The sequence below is a fragment of the Mesocricetus auratus genome, unplaced genomic scaffold (genome assembly GCF_017639785.1).
Source record: "Mesocricetus auratus isolate SY011 unplaced genomic scaffold, BCM_Maur_2.0 Super-Scaffold_100004, whole genome shotgun sequence".
Classification (NCBI taxonomy): Eukaryota; Metazoa; Chordata; class Mammalia; order Rodentia; family Cricetidae; genus Mesocricetus; species Mesocricetus auratus.
The window spans coordinates 113101873-113117471 of record NW_024429189.1 but is presented as its reverse complement, the minus strand read 5'-3'; the positions used below and the strand labels follow the sequence as shown (position 1 = coordinate 113117471).

Here is a 15599-nt window from a genome sequence, read left to right as displayed (position 1 = left end):
CATCAACAATAGCTGAAAACAATGCTTCCAAATCTTCATGGGAACTGGTTTTTTCTTGGACTCAATCATTCATGGAAAGAATAAAGGTATTTTGGGACCTAAACTGACAGAAAACTCAGATCACCCAGTGACATTTCCTAAGAATTCAATTTAAAAATAAAAAAGGAAGGACAACTTTAAGCCAAGAAAGATAAAATTCAGGAAACAGTAATTCCCAGGAAGCACCTCCAGGAAGCATACTGAAAAAAATGTTCTGAAGAATACATACAGACAACTCTGAGGGGGGAGTGGAAGTGCACATGGTAATCCCAGCAACTCAGGAGGCTGGGTGGGTGTCGAGTCTGAAGCTAAACGGAAAGATACTTTCCCCAAAGGAAAAATTAATACTTAAAAGAGGCGCAATGGAAAAAAAAGGACTTGACAGGATGCATGATAAAGCAAGTTGGATGGGGAAAGGTATAAAGTGCACCCAACCGAGGGGTGAAAGGTGGCGGGATGTGAGGGGTCAGCTCTAGTCAAAGATAATCACAGTATATAACAGTCACAAGACCATTTCTCTCCAAGTTCATGTAGCCAAAGCTTTGACAGTTTTGAATGGGAACTAAAAAATACAGTGGACCACAGACAAGAGAGCTTGAGAAACAAAAAACAAAAAACATCAACCTTAGAAACTAGAAAAGGATACTTTGTATAGAAGCTAGTAAAATGATACTTTGTACAGCTGATAGAATTTTTGTTTGTTTTGAAAGAGGGTGTCACATGTAAGCCTTGGTTTGCTTTGAACTTGCTACATAGACTAGGCGAACCTGGAACTCATAGACCAGCCTGCCTCTGCTCCCAAGTGCTGGAATAAAGGCATACGCCACATCTTGGTGCGATAAAAATGTAAAGGCATTCTCTGTTAAATTACAAAATTTTACCAACGTCAGATATATGGATTAGCATTAAGAAGCCAGAGTGGTGGTGAATAAATGTCTAATTCCTCTTCTACCTAGAATTAAATAGACCTCAGTCAGATAAGTAGAATATAAATATACTTAAAGATAGAACCAAACAGTTCAAAGTGTCTGTTTTTGAAGAGAAGACTGGACCGGAAAGGACTGAACAAGGAACTGTTGCTTTCCCTTTGGCCCCGGGGAACACAAAGTTTTACAACAATGATTCAGCTTGGCAATTCGTCTTTTGAGAACACAAGAAATACTAGGAATGACACCAAAATAAAGCTTTTGGTTTCTTCTAAGACAGGAGATGAGAAAGTAAATAACCTAAAGCAGGAGAAATGGGTTCTCAGAGACCGGTGAACTCGGTTCTAAAGCCAAAAGTGGGAGGGGACACATGTGTACGGAACTTTTACAATGCTGAAATTCTAACTGAGAGTACAAAGTCGAACTCGGACAGAATCACCGGAAAGATGAAAGCAAAACTCACGAATCGGAACAGCTAAAAGTCTATCTCCAAATTAGCAAACTAACACAACTTGAGAATCCGGAAAGTTTCTGCGGAACTAGCAGCTCTGCGCGTACGGTTAACTGCAACAAATCGCCAGGCTCGGGAAGGAAACACGCGATCCGGCCACAAGGAACGCCGAGTGCAACACACGTGTGGACTAACAAGCGGCCCCTACCCTGACAACCCTGCAGCCCGCGCTGAGCAGGGGGGCTACCCAGCCAGGGCGCCCTTCCGAGCCTGAGCTGCGCGGGCAATGAAGGAAACAAAGCCGTGGGCGGAGCCCCGGGGTGCCCCGCTTGGCAGGCAGGGGAGGAGTCGCCCAGACCCTCACAGCCCCCCCCCCACTCTCGCTCGCTCAGCCCAGACCGCCTCCGGAACCGCGAACCCGCGGAGCGACCCGCGAGGCTGCCTGGGGCGGGCACCCGGTCTCATAGGGCCGCGGCCTGGACGTGCCGCGTCGGGTCCCCGCAAAGGCGTACTGACGCCCTCCTCACCTTCTCCTCCACGCAGTTGACAATAATGGACGGATACTTGCGGCTGAGCCAGCGGAAGAACGCCGGGACTCCCATGACCAGCGGGCGGCACGGGGCAGCGGCCGGGCCAGCGGGCTAGTGTAACCAACGAGGCTGGCAGGAGCAGCAGCCGCGGGCACCGGTACTTCCTCCCACGTGCGTTCAGGGACCGGAAGTTGCATCACGCCCCAGCGCGGGGGGAAGCCGGGAAAGTATCTCGGCTAAGTGAGGGGTCTCCTAGGCCGCGCTAGTTGGGGCCGGCCTGGGTAGGCTGTGGGGCGGGGTCCTAAGACCTGGCTGGCGGCGTTCCCCGATCCAGTCTTGGAGAGCTGGGCTCCGGGCTGACGCCTTTCCCCGCGGTAGTCCCCGGAGCGCCTGGCGCAGTAGGCCTGCGGTAGCTTGGCCTTGCCGGTGGGTCAGGACTTTCGATAGGCGTGGCCTGTCTTGCTTCCTTCCTTATATCTCGCAAATCAGTGGAGCTGAATTGAAGCGTCCACACTCCAGTTTCTATTTCCTGGTTTCTCACAATTTTGTACTACTGGACCTGGCAGAACTATGTAAAAGCATTATAAAGTATTTTACAGTTTAAAAAATCTGCTTTGCATAAGCAACTTTTAAAAATTGTTTAAGATGCCGAGCACCTTTAAACCTAGCACTTGGGAGGCAGAGGCAGGCGGATCTCTGTGAGTTCAAGACCAGCTGTCCAGGACAGCCTCCAAAGCTACACAGAGAAACCCTGTGTCGAAAAACCAAATATACGTGTGTGTGTGTGTATGTGCGCGCGCGCATATGTAAAATTTATTTTTTATTTAACTTGTATGTGTAGTCCTCATGTGGGTATGTGCAAGAGTGCTGTTACCTGTTCTGTGGGTGCCAGGAGGCATACTGGGCTCCTTTGGAAAAGCAGCATGAAATCTTTACCGCTGATGCGCCTCTCAGCCCAACAAGTCACTTTAAATAGTTGCAGAAATGTAGCCAGAATTCAGTGAGCCTTACCGCTATACTCACTGTATTAACATTTGCTAATATTATATTCTAGCATTCATTGAGAATCTACAATGTGCTGTGGCAAGGAACTAAAGAATTGTCTTACTTAATAGCTATTTGAGCCTTCTGTGCTGGCTGGCTGTGTCAGGCCAGTGACTCCAGTGCGAAAAGAGTTCGCCAAACAGGAAAAAAAAAACAGTTTATTAGAGTCAGTGCATGCAGCAGATAAGAAAGCTGAAAGGGGCTGCTTTTGTGGATGTGTATTTGTGTACCGACAGTAACAGCCTAACCTTGAAGCAATGCTTGTTTGCCTGAGGCAGGAACAGTATAACAACTCCACCCATCCTGTGGTCTTGCTGTACTGTTGTTTTTTCGTTTGGGGGGTTTTTTGCAACACAAAACAGATAAAGTCCAGTTGTCAAAGGGTTAATCTGCTTGCTTGTTCATACAGCTTGCGTTTCACTTCAAGCAAGGATCATTTAATACTCTGTTCTCAAACCAACATGATTATTTTTATCCCTTGTTTTCTGGTGACTTCAGATATTTTCCCCCAGCGTATGAAAGAAGAGGTCTGAAAGAGGAGGCATTTGTATCCATTTGTTCAAGCTTGACAGTCTCTCTTCCCTGAATCCCCTCTTGGCCTGACAAATCACACTCAATCCCAAAGGCTCACCTCAAGAGGCCTCTGTGTTTCTCTGCTATGTCAGGCAGTAAATGTTACCCCTTCCTCAGTGGTTCAATTATTTCATGTAAATGTTAGCGTGGAACTTAGGTAGTTAGCCCATGTTTAACTTAAGGATAGTAAAATAAATATCCCAGAATATTATGTCTATGGTGAAATTTCTTATTTTAATTGGAAATAGCCCCTTCTCAAGATTTTGGTTCCCCTGGGATGTGCTGTATTCTTATAAGAACACAAATTCATAGGCAATTGAGTAGGAGCAGGCACTTTCCTATGTTGAGCGTGGGAGAAGTCTATCCAGACAATTTTAAATTTTGAAATGTAAAGAAAGCCAAAACTGTATAAAATGATAAGCATTGAAATTTCTTGGTCTGGCCAGAAATCACACACCTATAATCCTATCACTGAAGAGGTTGAAGAGACAGGAGGCTAGCTTGAGTCAAAAACCCTGTCTCAAAAAAACAAAGGAAAAATAAAGAAACTTCTGCTAGTCTACAAAAGGAGTAACAGTTCTAAGCCCAATTCCCGTTTGTTTGTTTGTTTGTTTTTAGAGACCCAGCTAAAAGCCTCTCTTCTTGTAATTTGGTTGATAAATTTGTATGAGATTTCCTCATAGTCTCAGGCATGTGAATGCTCGGTCCCCAGTTGGTGGAAATTCTTAGGGAGGCTTAAGAGGTATGGACTTGTTGAAACAAGTGTGTTACTGAAAGTGGGCTTGGAGAGTTTCAGAAGCCAGGCACCATTCCCAGTTTGCTCTCTCTGGTTCTTGCTTGCAACTGAAGATGGGAGCTCTCAGCTTCCTATGCCAGCTGCCATGCCTGCCTGCCACCCTTACCAGCCTTGATGGTGATGGACGTTTATCTGCTCTTTTTAACCACTTCATCATCTCTGCAGACCCTAACTGCAATAAACTCTTTAAGTTAAAGCAGTCACCTTTCCTTTGTTTTGAACCTTCACCATTTCAAAAGTCCAGGACCAAGTACTAGTAGGTATCGGCTCTGTGGTCTCTTCCTGGCTCTTTTCTTCCTATGACTTCACGTCATCCTCCTCCTAATGTGTCTGAGTCCAATTCACTACAAGGTATTGCTGTATTAGAACGATTATCTAAATTATTCCATTATTAATAAAAATTCAGGAGTCAGATATGGGGCTAAAATCTGATTGATCAGAGAAGCATCGGAGAAGTGACCAGTGACCTCCACTCTCTTCTTCCTCAATCCAAAAGGCCATGAATATTTCTAAGCCCCTCCCTACTACTTTCCATATCTCTCTATGTGTCTTGGGCCCTCCAAAACTTCTATGGCTAATTTTGGTCAGCTAGTAGATAGCCCTTCCCTCTGATTAAAGATAAACTTTTTTTTTTTTTTTGGGGTTTTTCAAGACAGGGTTTCTCTGTGGCTTTGGAGGCTGTCCTGGAACTCACTTTGTAGACCAGGCTGGCCTCGAACTCACAGAGATCCGCCTGCCTCTGCCTCCTGAGTGCTGGGATTAAAGGTGTGCGCCACCAACGCCCGGCCTGATTAAAGATAAACTTTATTGGCATGGTGGGGTGACAGTGCAAATACTGTCTCCCTTGACACAGTATAGCCCCAACAGACCTCAAACTCGAAATCCTCTTGTATCAGCCTCCAATTGCTAGCATTACATGTACAATCTACCTCAGTTGGCATCAAACACCCCTGTTATTAAGGAGGCCAAGCATAATGGTTTAAGACCTAATGGCCTCATTTATTAGCTCATTAAAGTTCCTATCTTCAAATACATTCACATTCTGAGGTGCTGTTTTTCTCTTCTTTAGGCTTTTTTATTTTGAGACAATACCTTTTTATACAGTCCAGATTGCCTTTGAACTTGAAATCCTAGGTATTGGGATTAAAGACCTTGCCACCAGGCCAGCCTTCATTTTTCAATTTTTCTTTTACTTTTTTTTTCTTTTGCGATTGATATTTCTCTTTTTTCTTTCTTTTTTTTTTTTTTTGTTTTGTTTTGTTTTTGTTTGGTTTGGTTTTTGAGAAAGGATTTCTCTGTGTAGCCCTGGCTATCCTGGAATTCATCCTGCAGACCAGGCTGGCCTTAAGCTCATAGAGATACAGCTGCCTTTGCCTCCTGAGAGTTGGGATTAAAGGCATTTTCCATTACCACTTGGTTCATATTTCATCTTTGTGAACTATATATTTCAGAAAAAAATCTTTGCCCCCTTGGTCTTAGGGTAGGAAACAGGACTCTGTTCCTAATGCTACTACCTTCCTTCTGGTGGAGTTGGGGACTTGTGAAGAGCGTCTCAGTTCAAGGCTGAAATGAGATTTGTTAGGTAGCATCACCTTGGGATCAGAGGCATTCAGGGTCTAGCCCTGGCGTCTCACTTTTTTAGCTGAGCTGTGACTGGAAACTCTGCACTGTCAGTCTGTCTTCCTTCCTTCCTTCCCACTTGCATTTCTTCCTCTCGCCCACTTCGTTGGGTGTAAAGCGCTACTGTCCCCACTTTGCCAATTCAAATATTACTCATTGTTCCTTTCTCCCAGCAAAGAAGCCCAACCTGGCTTCTACACGTTCTCATCTGCCATATGAATTCAGCTCATCTGTATGTGACACCATGTCTTAAATTATTTCCTATTTCATTTGTAAATATACTTTTCATCCAATGTATGAGGATAAAGGTATGATTTGTTGAAAGGACAAATAATTCTGAAGTTTGCCTTTGTCACGTATGAGATCAGACTCCAGGGTGGGTTTTCTTATGGTGATGTAAATCCCAACCAGTCAAGAATAACACTACTTCCACAAATTTTGAGCCAAATTTGAAGCAATCTTGATTAAATATTGGCCAGGACAATGGACACTGGCCACATCCATTCCCAGAATCCCTATAGTATGGCACCAAATTACATTAGTGAGAGCCTTTAAAGGCAAAAGCCACAAGACTTGTACTTCCTGCCTTTATCCAATCAGGGTCAAGCATACATTTTGACATTCTTCCTGCCTGTGTACCCCCACCTATGTGTGATCAAGCACATCCTGTGCAGTTGGTACAACCAAGCTTGTTTACAGAAAAAAAGACTCATGACTTGTTATATTAAATTAACAACAAACACCAGCATTCCAGGAGGTTGTTTGTCCTTGGGCAAGAGGGGCTTTACAGGTTAGAGGTATTTTTGTTCCATAAATCTTAAGCACAGTAATTTAAATTTACAGCATAATGTTAACCCTGACAGTGACTTGGGGATCTTGTTGTTTTCATCCTTGCTTCTTGGGATGATTTGAATAAGAATGGCCCCATAGGCTCATGTACTTGGTTCTCAGTTGGTAGGACTATTTGGGAAGGATTAGGAGATGTGTCACTGGGAGCAAGGTTTGAAGTTTCAAATGACTCATATTCTGCCCAGTGTGTTCCCTGCCTCCTGCTTGTGGATCAAGATGTGAAAACTCTTGACTGTTCCTGCCACCACACTCTACCATCATGGACTCTAATCCTATGATACTGTAAGCCCAACTAAACACTTTCTTTTATAAGTTGCTTTGGTCATGGTGCTTTATTGCAGTGATAGAAAAGTAACTGAGACAGTTCTACAAAGGAAGAGTTGGGGAAGAAGGGGCTGAGATGAATGTTTTTAAGGGCCACACTTAGTGGTTGCTTATAGTACTTAATGCTTGCATCCACTAGGCCCAAACCTGTTGGCCCCAATGCAAGCGCAGAGGAAGACCAGTAGTCAGCCTGAGTATTCAAGAATAGTAAAAACAACTAGGGTTGACTGAACCTATGGCATTGTCTCTGTCAGGTTCAGTTGCAAATCCTGTTACTAAGTATATAAGATCAACAGTCTTGGGGCTGCAGAGAAGGCCCATCATTAAAAGAGCTTATTGTTCTTCCTGAAGAGCTGGACTGGGTTCCCAACACCCACAATTCCAACTCCAAGGAATATAATGCCTGATGTTTAGTTTAATTTATTTTTGAGTTGGGGTCTAACTATATAGTCTCTGACCCAGAACTCACTATGTAGACCATACTGTCCTCAAACTCACAGAAATCTGAAGCATGAATTTTAATTGCTCTTAATAATAAAAACCTGGAGACACATATTAGGGGGATGAAAGCTGAAAGAGAAGTCAGCCATTATAGAATCCTTACCTCTACCAATGCTCAGACCAAAGGGATGATCCTATCCCTAAGAATTCTCAGACTGTATCTATCTCTATGAATCCTCAAATTGCCTTGGCCCTTGTCTCCTCCCAGTTTATATTCCTTTCTCTGCCCAGTCATATCACTCCTGTCTCCACCTCCCAAGTACTGGGATTAAAGGCATGTGGTCCCAATTGCTGGGATCACCTTTGTCACAGAGTTCTGCATGCCTCTGTCTCCCCAGTGCTGGGATTAAAGATGTGTGCCACCATTGCCTGGCCTCTATGGCTAACTATTGGCTTACCTCTGCACTCTGATCTTCATGCAAGCTTTATTTGTTATAGCATAAACAAAATATCACCACAGAAATCTGCCTGCTTCTGCCTCCTCAGTGCTAGGCATGAGGCACCATGCCTGGCAAAAAGTAATTTTTTAATAGGACATAGTTTCTTAGAGACAAGGATGTATGCTCAGGTTTGGTTTATCATGATAGTAAAATAGATATAAACAAAAGTGCTTTAAAATGTAATACTTTTTAAGAGTATAAGGGGTCCTACAGGCCAAAGAGATTGAGAAGTTGTATTTTAGAACATAAAGCAAGAAAAGGGAACTACTGGTTTCTGTTCCTAGAACCATGCAAAGCTTATCTTTCAGATTTCTGGGGTTTTGACATATCCAGGCTCCATTTTAACTGTTCTTCACCACCTAAAATAATCTGAGGTCATTATTGCTGTGTGAATTACTTTTCCCATTTCTGGAGTTTCTCCTTAATTGTGCTAATCTCTTTAGGAATTACATAACTTTGTAGCCCCTCCTTGTTGGTTTCTTTAATCTTTCCCACTCTACTTACCAAACTGCACATTTTTTTCATAGCTTTCTTCTCTTTCAATGTAAACATAGATAGCATAGTAAGTGGTAGCCCAATCACTGCCTGAGTGCTATGCAGTCTTGGGATTCCCTCCACCCAATAACTTATTCTACCACTTTTGAATTCATGTTTGCTCAAGTTTTTAGAACATGGACAAAATGAAGTCAAGTTCCTCTCCAAAATATAACAGAAATGACTACTAGCCCAGTTCCAGTATTGTATCCTTATTCTGCTCTGAGATGTCATGAGCAGTTTTTTCCTGCCTTTTTGTCCACGTTCTAGCCTTAAACAATCCACTAAAATAGTCCATTAAGCTCTGCTTGCAGTATTCTTATTTTATCTAGGCCACAGATCCAAACTCTTGCACATCCCTTCCACAAGCCAGTTCCATAAGCCTATGAACCACTTGGTCAGGTTTATCATTCGAGGGTACCACTTCTCAGTACAATTCACTCTACTCAGTTTCTTTCTCATTGCTATGACAAAATCCTGAGAACAACTTCAAGGAGAAAGGATTTCTTTTATTTGTAGTTGGAGATATTATAGTCCATCACAGTAGAGAAGGCTTTGTGTTGGGGTATTTTCTCACAGCTAGGCAGAGCAGGAAGTGGAGAGAACTTAATGCTCTCATTCATTGGGCTTTCACCTTCCGCCTCTCTATTCAGGCTGGAACCTCAGCCTTCAGCATGGTGCTATCAACATGTAAGGGAATCTTCCCTCCTTAGTTAAAACACTCGGCAATCAGTCTCTCAGACAAACCTATAGGTGTATCTTCTAGAGGATTCTAAATCTCATCAAGGTGACAGTGAAGATTAGCCATCATAATCACCAAGTGTACTTCAAAGACAAAAATAAAAATGACCTTGGTGAGCAAGTATTCAGAGCATGTTTGTTTATATATAATTCTATTCTAATTGATGTTGGGTCTGGCCAGCTTGTCCATATGTTTCTGAGAAGAGGAGTAAGGATTGAGGAAAGAAATAGACAAAAAACAAAAGATAGAGGGTTTCCAGTGAATACTGTGATCAGCCCCAAGTTTATTACTCATAGTTCTTATATAGCCCAATCAAAAGGGGAGGGCAAAAGACTTCTTTACCATGATACAAGGAACAAAGACATCCAGTAGTAAGTAACACCTTAGGCCAAATATCCTGTTGTTTAACCTTGGAGGAGCAAGAAAAGGTTTGAACTGTCTGATGGAACAGAACCACATCTGTGGGCACCACACGTTGACCTTCATAATGTAGCTCAGAAACACAAGGACAAAAGTGTAATATAGAAATGTAGATCATTAAAAGATGCATTTTAAAGTTCCAGAAAGTATATATTAATAGTATAATCAGAAAGATTATTCAGCTCTAAGTTTCCACTGTTAGTGCTCATGTTTTTTTTTTGTTTTTGTTTTTTTGTTTTTGTTTTTTTTGGTTTTTTTTGTTTTTTGTTTTGGTTTTTCGAGACAGGGTTTCTCTGTGGCTTTGGAGGCTGTCTTGGAACTAGCTCTTATAGACCAGACTGGTCTCGAACTCACAAAGATCCGCCTGTCTCTGCCTCCCGAGTGCTGGGATTAAAGGCATGCGCCACCAAAGCCCGGCTTTTTTTTTTTCTTTTTCAATACAGTTTTTCTGTATAACTTTGGCTATCCTTGAACTCAACTTGTAGACCAGGCTGGCCTTGAACCCACAGAGATCTGCCTGCCTCTACCTCCCCAGTACTGTGATTAAAGGTGTATGCTACCATCACCTGGTTTATGCTCACATCTTTTTTTTTTTTTTTTTTTTTTTGGTTTTTCGAGACAGGGTTTCTCTGTGGCTTTGGAGGCTGTCCTGGAACTCGCTTGGTAGTCCAGGCTGGTCTCGAACTCACAGAGATCCGCCTGCCTCTGCCTCCTGAGTGCTGGGATTAAAGGCGTGCGCCACCAACGCCCGGCTATGCTCACATCTTAAGTCAACTAAAACCAGATAGCATCCCTAGCCACAAAAAACATAACAATGAGTAATGCAGTCTAAAGTTTGTGAGAAAAATTCTTTCATGGAATAACCTGGCACTTGGAACCAAACAGACTGCATTTCTGTGGACACTTTATAGCCTTTTTGCGAACCAATCTCTAAATTTTTTTGACAGTGAGATTACTTTTTGCAAAACACGTTCCTTAGCTGCTTTGAGAAATGATATATGTATAGAAATAGGTACCTGCTGTTACTGACACATTTAGCAAGTTTTGCTATGTGTACTAGGTTTTAGAGAGAAAGAAATGATAAAAAAAAACAGAGACCTAAATCCATACTTGGTATTACAAAGATTTAGATGACAAATCCTGTGCTTGAGCCTAAACTATAACCTAAGTGATCAGAGCCTTCTATGACATGATTTGCTTGTAAAGCAGGTACATGATGTACTACATCCAGGAATGAAGCCTACTCCATTTCCTTCTGTAATATGACATTTGAGGGAATTCTGGCAGATTTCCATTTAAGGCCATAGGTTGTATTGTCTCTTAAAGGAAGACAGGAAGTTGACAGAAGTCACATATTCCTAAGAGTGAATGGTGTAATTCCCTCTGTGGTACAAATGGAAGAGGCTCAATGGAAAAGACCCCAGTTAAAGGATAATAAAGTGTAAAGCACCCTGAGACGTGTTGAACCTCAACCCTACAAGCTGATAAGCCAGCCCTGACTTTTATTTAGTGACATGAGTGACATTTATCTGCCTTTCACTAGAACATCTAATCCACTTGTCAAGGTGTGACTTTAAATGGAGACCTGATTTCTGGTCAGAGTTGGCAGGTTTCGAATACAAATGTGACTGCCCTGGCTGAAATTTCTTATTGGAAAAAGATGGTGGAGACACGAAATCCTCCCATAACTTATCCTATAACTTACTACACCAGCATCAGCTTGCCTCTAAAAGACAGTCCCTTGGTCCTGTGATTGAAATTATGTTGCCAATTAAACAATGAATTACTAAAGGACTTACAAACCTCACTACTCCCTCCTTGGTTCCTAAATAGAATCAGAATTGTAGTTATCTTCTCCTTACTTTCAATTGTTTACCCAGACCAGCTTTGGAAACTGAAATGACTAAAGAACATCTAGACCTGCCTAGCTCCACATGAAGGAACTAAGGAGATCCAGGGTCCAGTGTCACCATAAGGAGCTTATGTCCCAGGTGAGTAAGCATAAAAACATTTAAAGTTAAATAGCATTAAGCAGTTTTAAACAGAATTGGTATATGAGGTCCAGAGAGAGAAGGGAAGAGGGTCCATTGGGAGTGCTGATGAAACGAAGCAAGGGTTGACGGAGGAAGTGGGGTATGAACCAGGTCTCTGTGGAGTAGCGGGATACATGAGACTCCTGTTACAATGCTGTATCATTAATCCCAGGAAACAGCATTCTCTCTCTCCCATCTTCCTCTGCCCACTCTGCCCCTCTCTCTTTCTGTCCTGTGCTTCTTGCCCCTATGTTTTGTTGGTCACTTAACTCATTCTGCCCTACAATGTAGCATCCATGTCATGAGTTTGTCTAGCCTCATCCTAAGTTAGAAATCCCTCAACAAAGTCTCCTTTGCTTGTTTTATTTTGAAACAGCATCTCACTCTATAGCCCAAGCTGGCTTAAAACTCACAGCCATCCTTCTACCTCAGCCTTCCATTCTGCCTTTCTCTCTATGGACCTGAGTAGTTGTGTCAGCTTGCAAAGTCTCCTTTGTTTCCTCTTTTGTTGTTTTGTTTAAATGTTTTATTTTTGTTTAAAGTAAGTGTGTGTGTGTGTGTGTGTGTGTGTGTGTGTGTGTGTGTACAAATACTGATGCCTAAGGAGGCCCCAGGTACCAAATCCTACTGGAGCTGGATTCACAACTGCCTGCATGGGTACTGGGAACTTAACTTGGGTCCTCTGGAAAACTAGTACATGTCTTAAGTGCTCAGCTATCTCGCCAGCCTGTTTTGGTTTCTTGTTATGATAGGGTCTCAGTATGTATCTCTTCCTAGCCAGGAACTTGCTATGTACACCAGGCTGGCCTCAAATTCACAGACCTCTGCCTGCCTCTGCCTTCTGAGTGCACTAGCATGCCCAAGCCACGTTTCTTCTTTGATATGTCCAGTTATGGTTTTTTATTACAACTTTTATTTATTTATTTATTGTTGTTTTGGAGACAGGGTTTCTCTGTATAACTATTCTCTAGAACTTACTCTGTAGACCAGGCTGGCCTCAAACTCAAGATATCTGCCTGCCTCTGCCTTCCTAGTGCTGGGATTAAAGGTATGTGCCATCACTGCCCAGCTTTGGTTCTTTTTCTTTTTTAATTAACTTTAGATGACTCAGCAGTTAAGAGTACTGGCTGCTCTTCCAGAGGACCTGGGACTTGATTACAAGCACTCATATGGAGGCTAACAGCTGTTATCTCCAGCTTCAGGGAATCCAATGCCCTCTTTTGGCCTCTATGGGCATTGCAGGTGGCAAAAGCTGCTCACGGAGTCATGAGAGTGGGAGGGTTGATCCTGCCCCTCACCAGAAGCAGCACTGGGGGAGTGGGCTCTGCACCTAGCCCACGTGGCATAACAGAGCTGACCCCGTGAACAGTGGGAAATCTGGCCCACCCTTCATCTTCCATGGGAGGGAGTGGGCAAGAAAGAGATGACCTCCCCCACCCCTTGCAGCCTGTGGCAGGTGAGAGAGCTGGCGCTGAGGTCATGAGAGTGGGAGAATTAACACGACCCCACCAGCAACAGCTCTTGGGAGAGCAGGCCCTACAACCTCACCTGGCAACACAATAGAGCCAACCCTATTGGGTGCAAGGGGGGCATAGGTGAGCACCTGGGGGCCATGAGAACAGGAAGACTGACCACACCCCCTCATCTGCCATGTGGTGGCATGGGCGAGAAAAAAATATCCTCCTGTGGCAGGTGAGAGAGCTGGCGCCCGGGGCCATGAGAGCGGGAGAACTAGCCCTGCCTCTCACCAGCTGCAGCACACAGGAAAGGGGAAATAGCCCCTCACGTAGGCAGCACACCAGAGCTGACCCTGTCAGCACAGGTGAGCCAGTCCTGTGGCTGTGAGAGCAGGAGAGCTGCCCCACCCCCTCCTTTGTATGCCATGGGATGGCAAGGGTAAGGGAAATATGGCCTCCCTGCCTCCTGACCCCTTGCAACAGGCAGGAGAGCTAACCTCGGGGGCATGAGAACAGAAGAGCTGGTCCTGTCCCTCACCAAGTGCAGCAATCCAGATTATGGGCTCTGCACCTCGCCTGGGCAGAACAGTAGAGCTGGCCCTGGTGTGTGAGTGTGGGTGAGCTGGACCCAAGGGTGTGAGGGCAGAACTGACTCCACTCCTTGCTGTCTGATACCTTGGGTGAACTAGCCAGGGCAGCGCTGGAGAGAGCTCACCTGGGTGGTGATGAAGAAAAGCTGGCAGGCTGATCAACGCAGCTACCACCCAGGCCCAGAAGCAAGACTATGAAAGTAGCCCACCCTAACACCCACATCATCTGTGTAGCATGTAAAGGGGCTGGGTCTGCATATTCAAAGCTACAGAATCTCCATGACTCAAGGCAACAGTAGGACAGCCAAGAGGAGTAGCAGAGAGGGCCCGGCGAAGTCAAACTTCCTTTGAGCCTCCAGCTCACAAATAATGACACAGAGACTTATTAATTATGAAAGCCTGGCCTTCAGCTTAGGCTTATTTCCAACTAGCTCTTATAACTTAAACTATATTTTATTACCTTCTGCCACATGGCTCATTACCTCGTTTCTTTACTGCACATCCTGTTTACTCTGAGTCTTGCTGGCAAATCTGCCTTTCTTCTTCCCAGAGCCCTCTCCTGCCCAGAAGTCCCACTTACTCTTTCTTGCCTAGCTATTGGTCATTCAGCTCTTTATTACACCAATCATAGCAATACATCTTCACACAGTGTACAGATATCCCACAACATTTCCCCCTTTTGTCTCAATAAAAAGGAAAGGTTTTAACTTTAACACAGTAAAACTACATACAATAAGAACAAGTATCAATCACTGTCTAAAGAAAAAATAAATGTTTTAAACTTAACAAAATAAAACTATGTACAGTGAGAATAATTATCAGATGATATCCAATCAATCCATTTGTATTTGGAGAAACTAGTATCTATCCTATCTTGATGAATTCAAAGTTTTATACCTAAGCCACTTTCTATGATAACTTGTATTACCATTCTAAAAATATCTTTTTAGACCTTAAAACATTTGCTTAGCTAAACAACTTAAGTTTCTATGTCTCTCAACCTTATCTTTCCTGAATTTGGTAACAAGGAGAACTGTAAAACTATAACTATTCTTCAACCCTATCAAAGACCTGAGAAGTATATAATATTATCTGAATAAACAAGAATCACAGATCAAGCAACTTCCAAAACTATAGAAAAAACAGAAAGATCTGGCTGCCTAGATAGTCACCCAGGGTCACCCAATCTACAATATTGGGGCGTCTATCTTCAGCCTTCAGGTCTAGAATACAGACTTTTCTGTGAAGCAGGAATTTTGAAGGAATGTTCTACATTGTCTTGGCAAAATTTGGCAGTTACTTTCTTTTGTGTCCTACTTATCCAATTTGGACAGCATACTGTCAGCAGTCAAGGCAAGGGAAGCTTTTGTCCAGTGGCTAACTTTGCCACCTTGAAAGTAAACTCCATATGGAGATTCTTCAATACCCACTATCCCCTCCCCTTTTTTGAAGTAGATTGGTGCTACCAGGAGCAGATCTATCTCATTATCATGAAAAGCCTTATGTTATTAAATCTTAAATGCCATATTCTATAGTCTCTGAAGTGGTTTAAGACCACCCATCTATCTAAAATATATCTGTTTAACCTTGAAAACATTCCTAACATTACAACAGGTTTGATTATTTAGATGACTAAAAACTAATCTGCATTTCTTAATTATCCTCAACAGTTTGTAATAATAGCTTTCAAGGACTAGAACTTCACATTACATTTTCTAAATGAGCTATTT

At 43.2% G+C, this 15599-nt stretch overlaps 1 protein-coding gene and 1 long non-coding RNA gene across 3 annotated transcripts in view; one reads left to right on the top strand and one right to left on the bottom strand.

The window, feature by feature from the left end:
* The window catches only part of Xrn2 (5'-3' exoribonuclease 2), a 61477-nt gene extending 59317 nt beyond the window's left edge, over positions 1 to 2160 (bottom strand). The window contains exon 1 of the mRNA XM_005072566.4: positions 1944 to 2160. Coding sequence (XP_005072623.1) covers positions 1944 to 2018 — 75 coding nt within the window. The 5' untranslated portion in view covers positions 2019 to 2160. The remainder of the gene's footprint in view (positions 1 to 1943) is intronic.
* Positions 2161 to 2238: 78 nt separating this feature from the next.
* The window catches only part of LOC121140550, a 31957-nt gene continuing 18596 nt past the window's right edge, over positions 2239 to 15599 (top strand). For both annotated transcript variants that reach the window (XR_005877461.1, XR_005877462.1), the window contains exons 1-2: positions 2239 to 2372; positions 11670 to 11780. This is a non-coding gene — a long non-coding RNA (uncharacterized LOC121140550). The remainder of the gene's footprint in view (positions 2373 to 11669; positions 11781 to 15599) is intronic.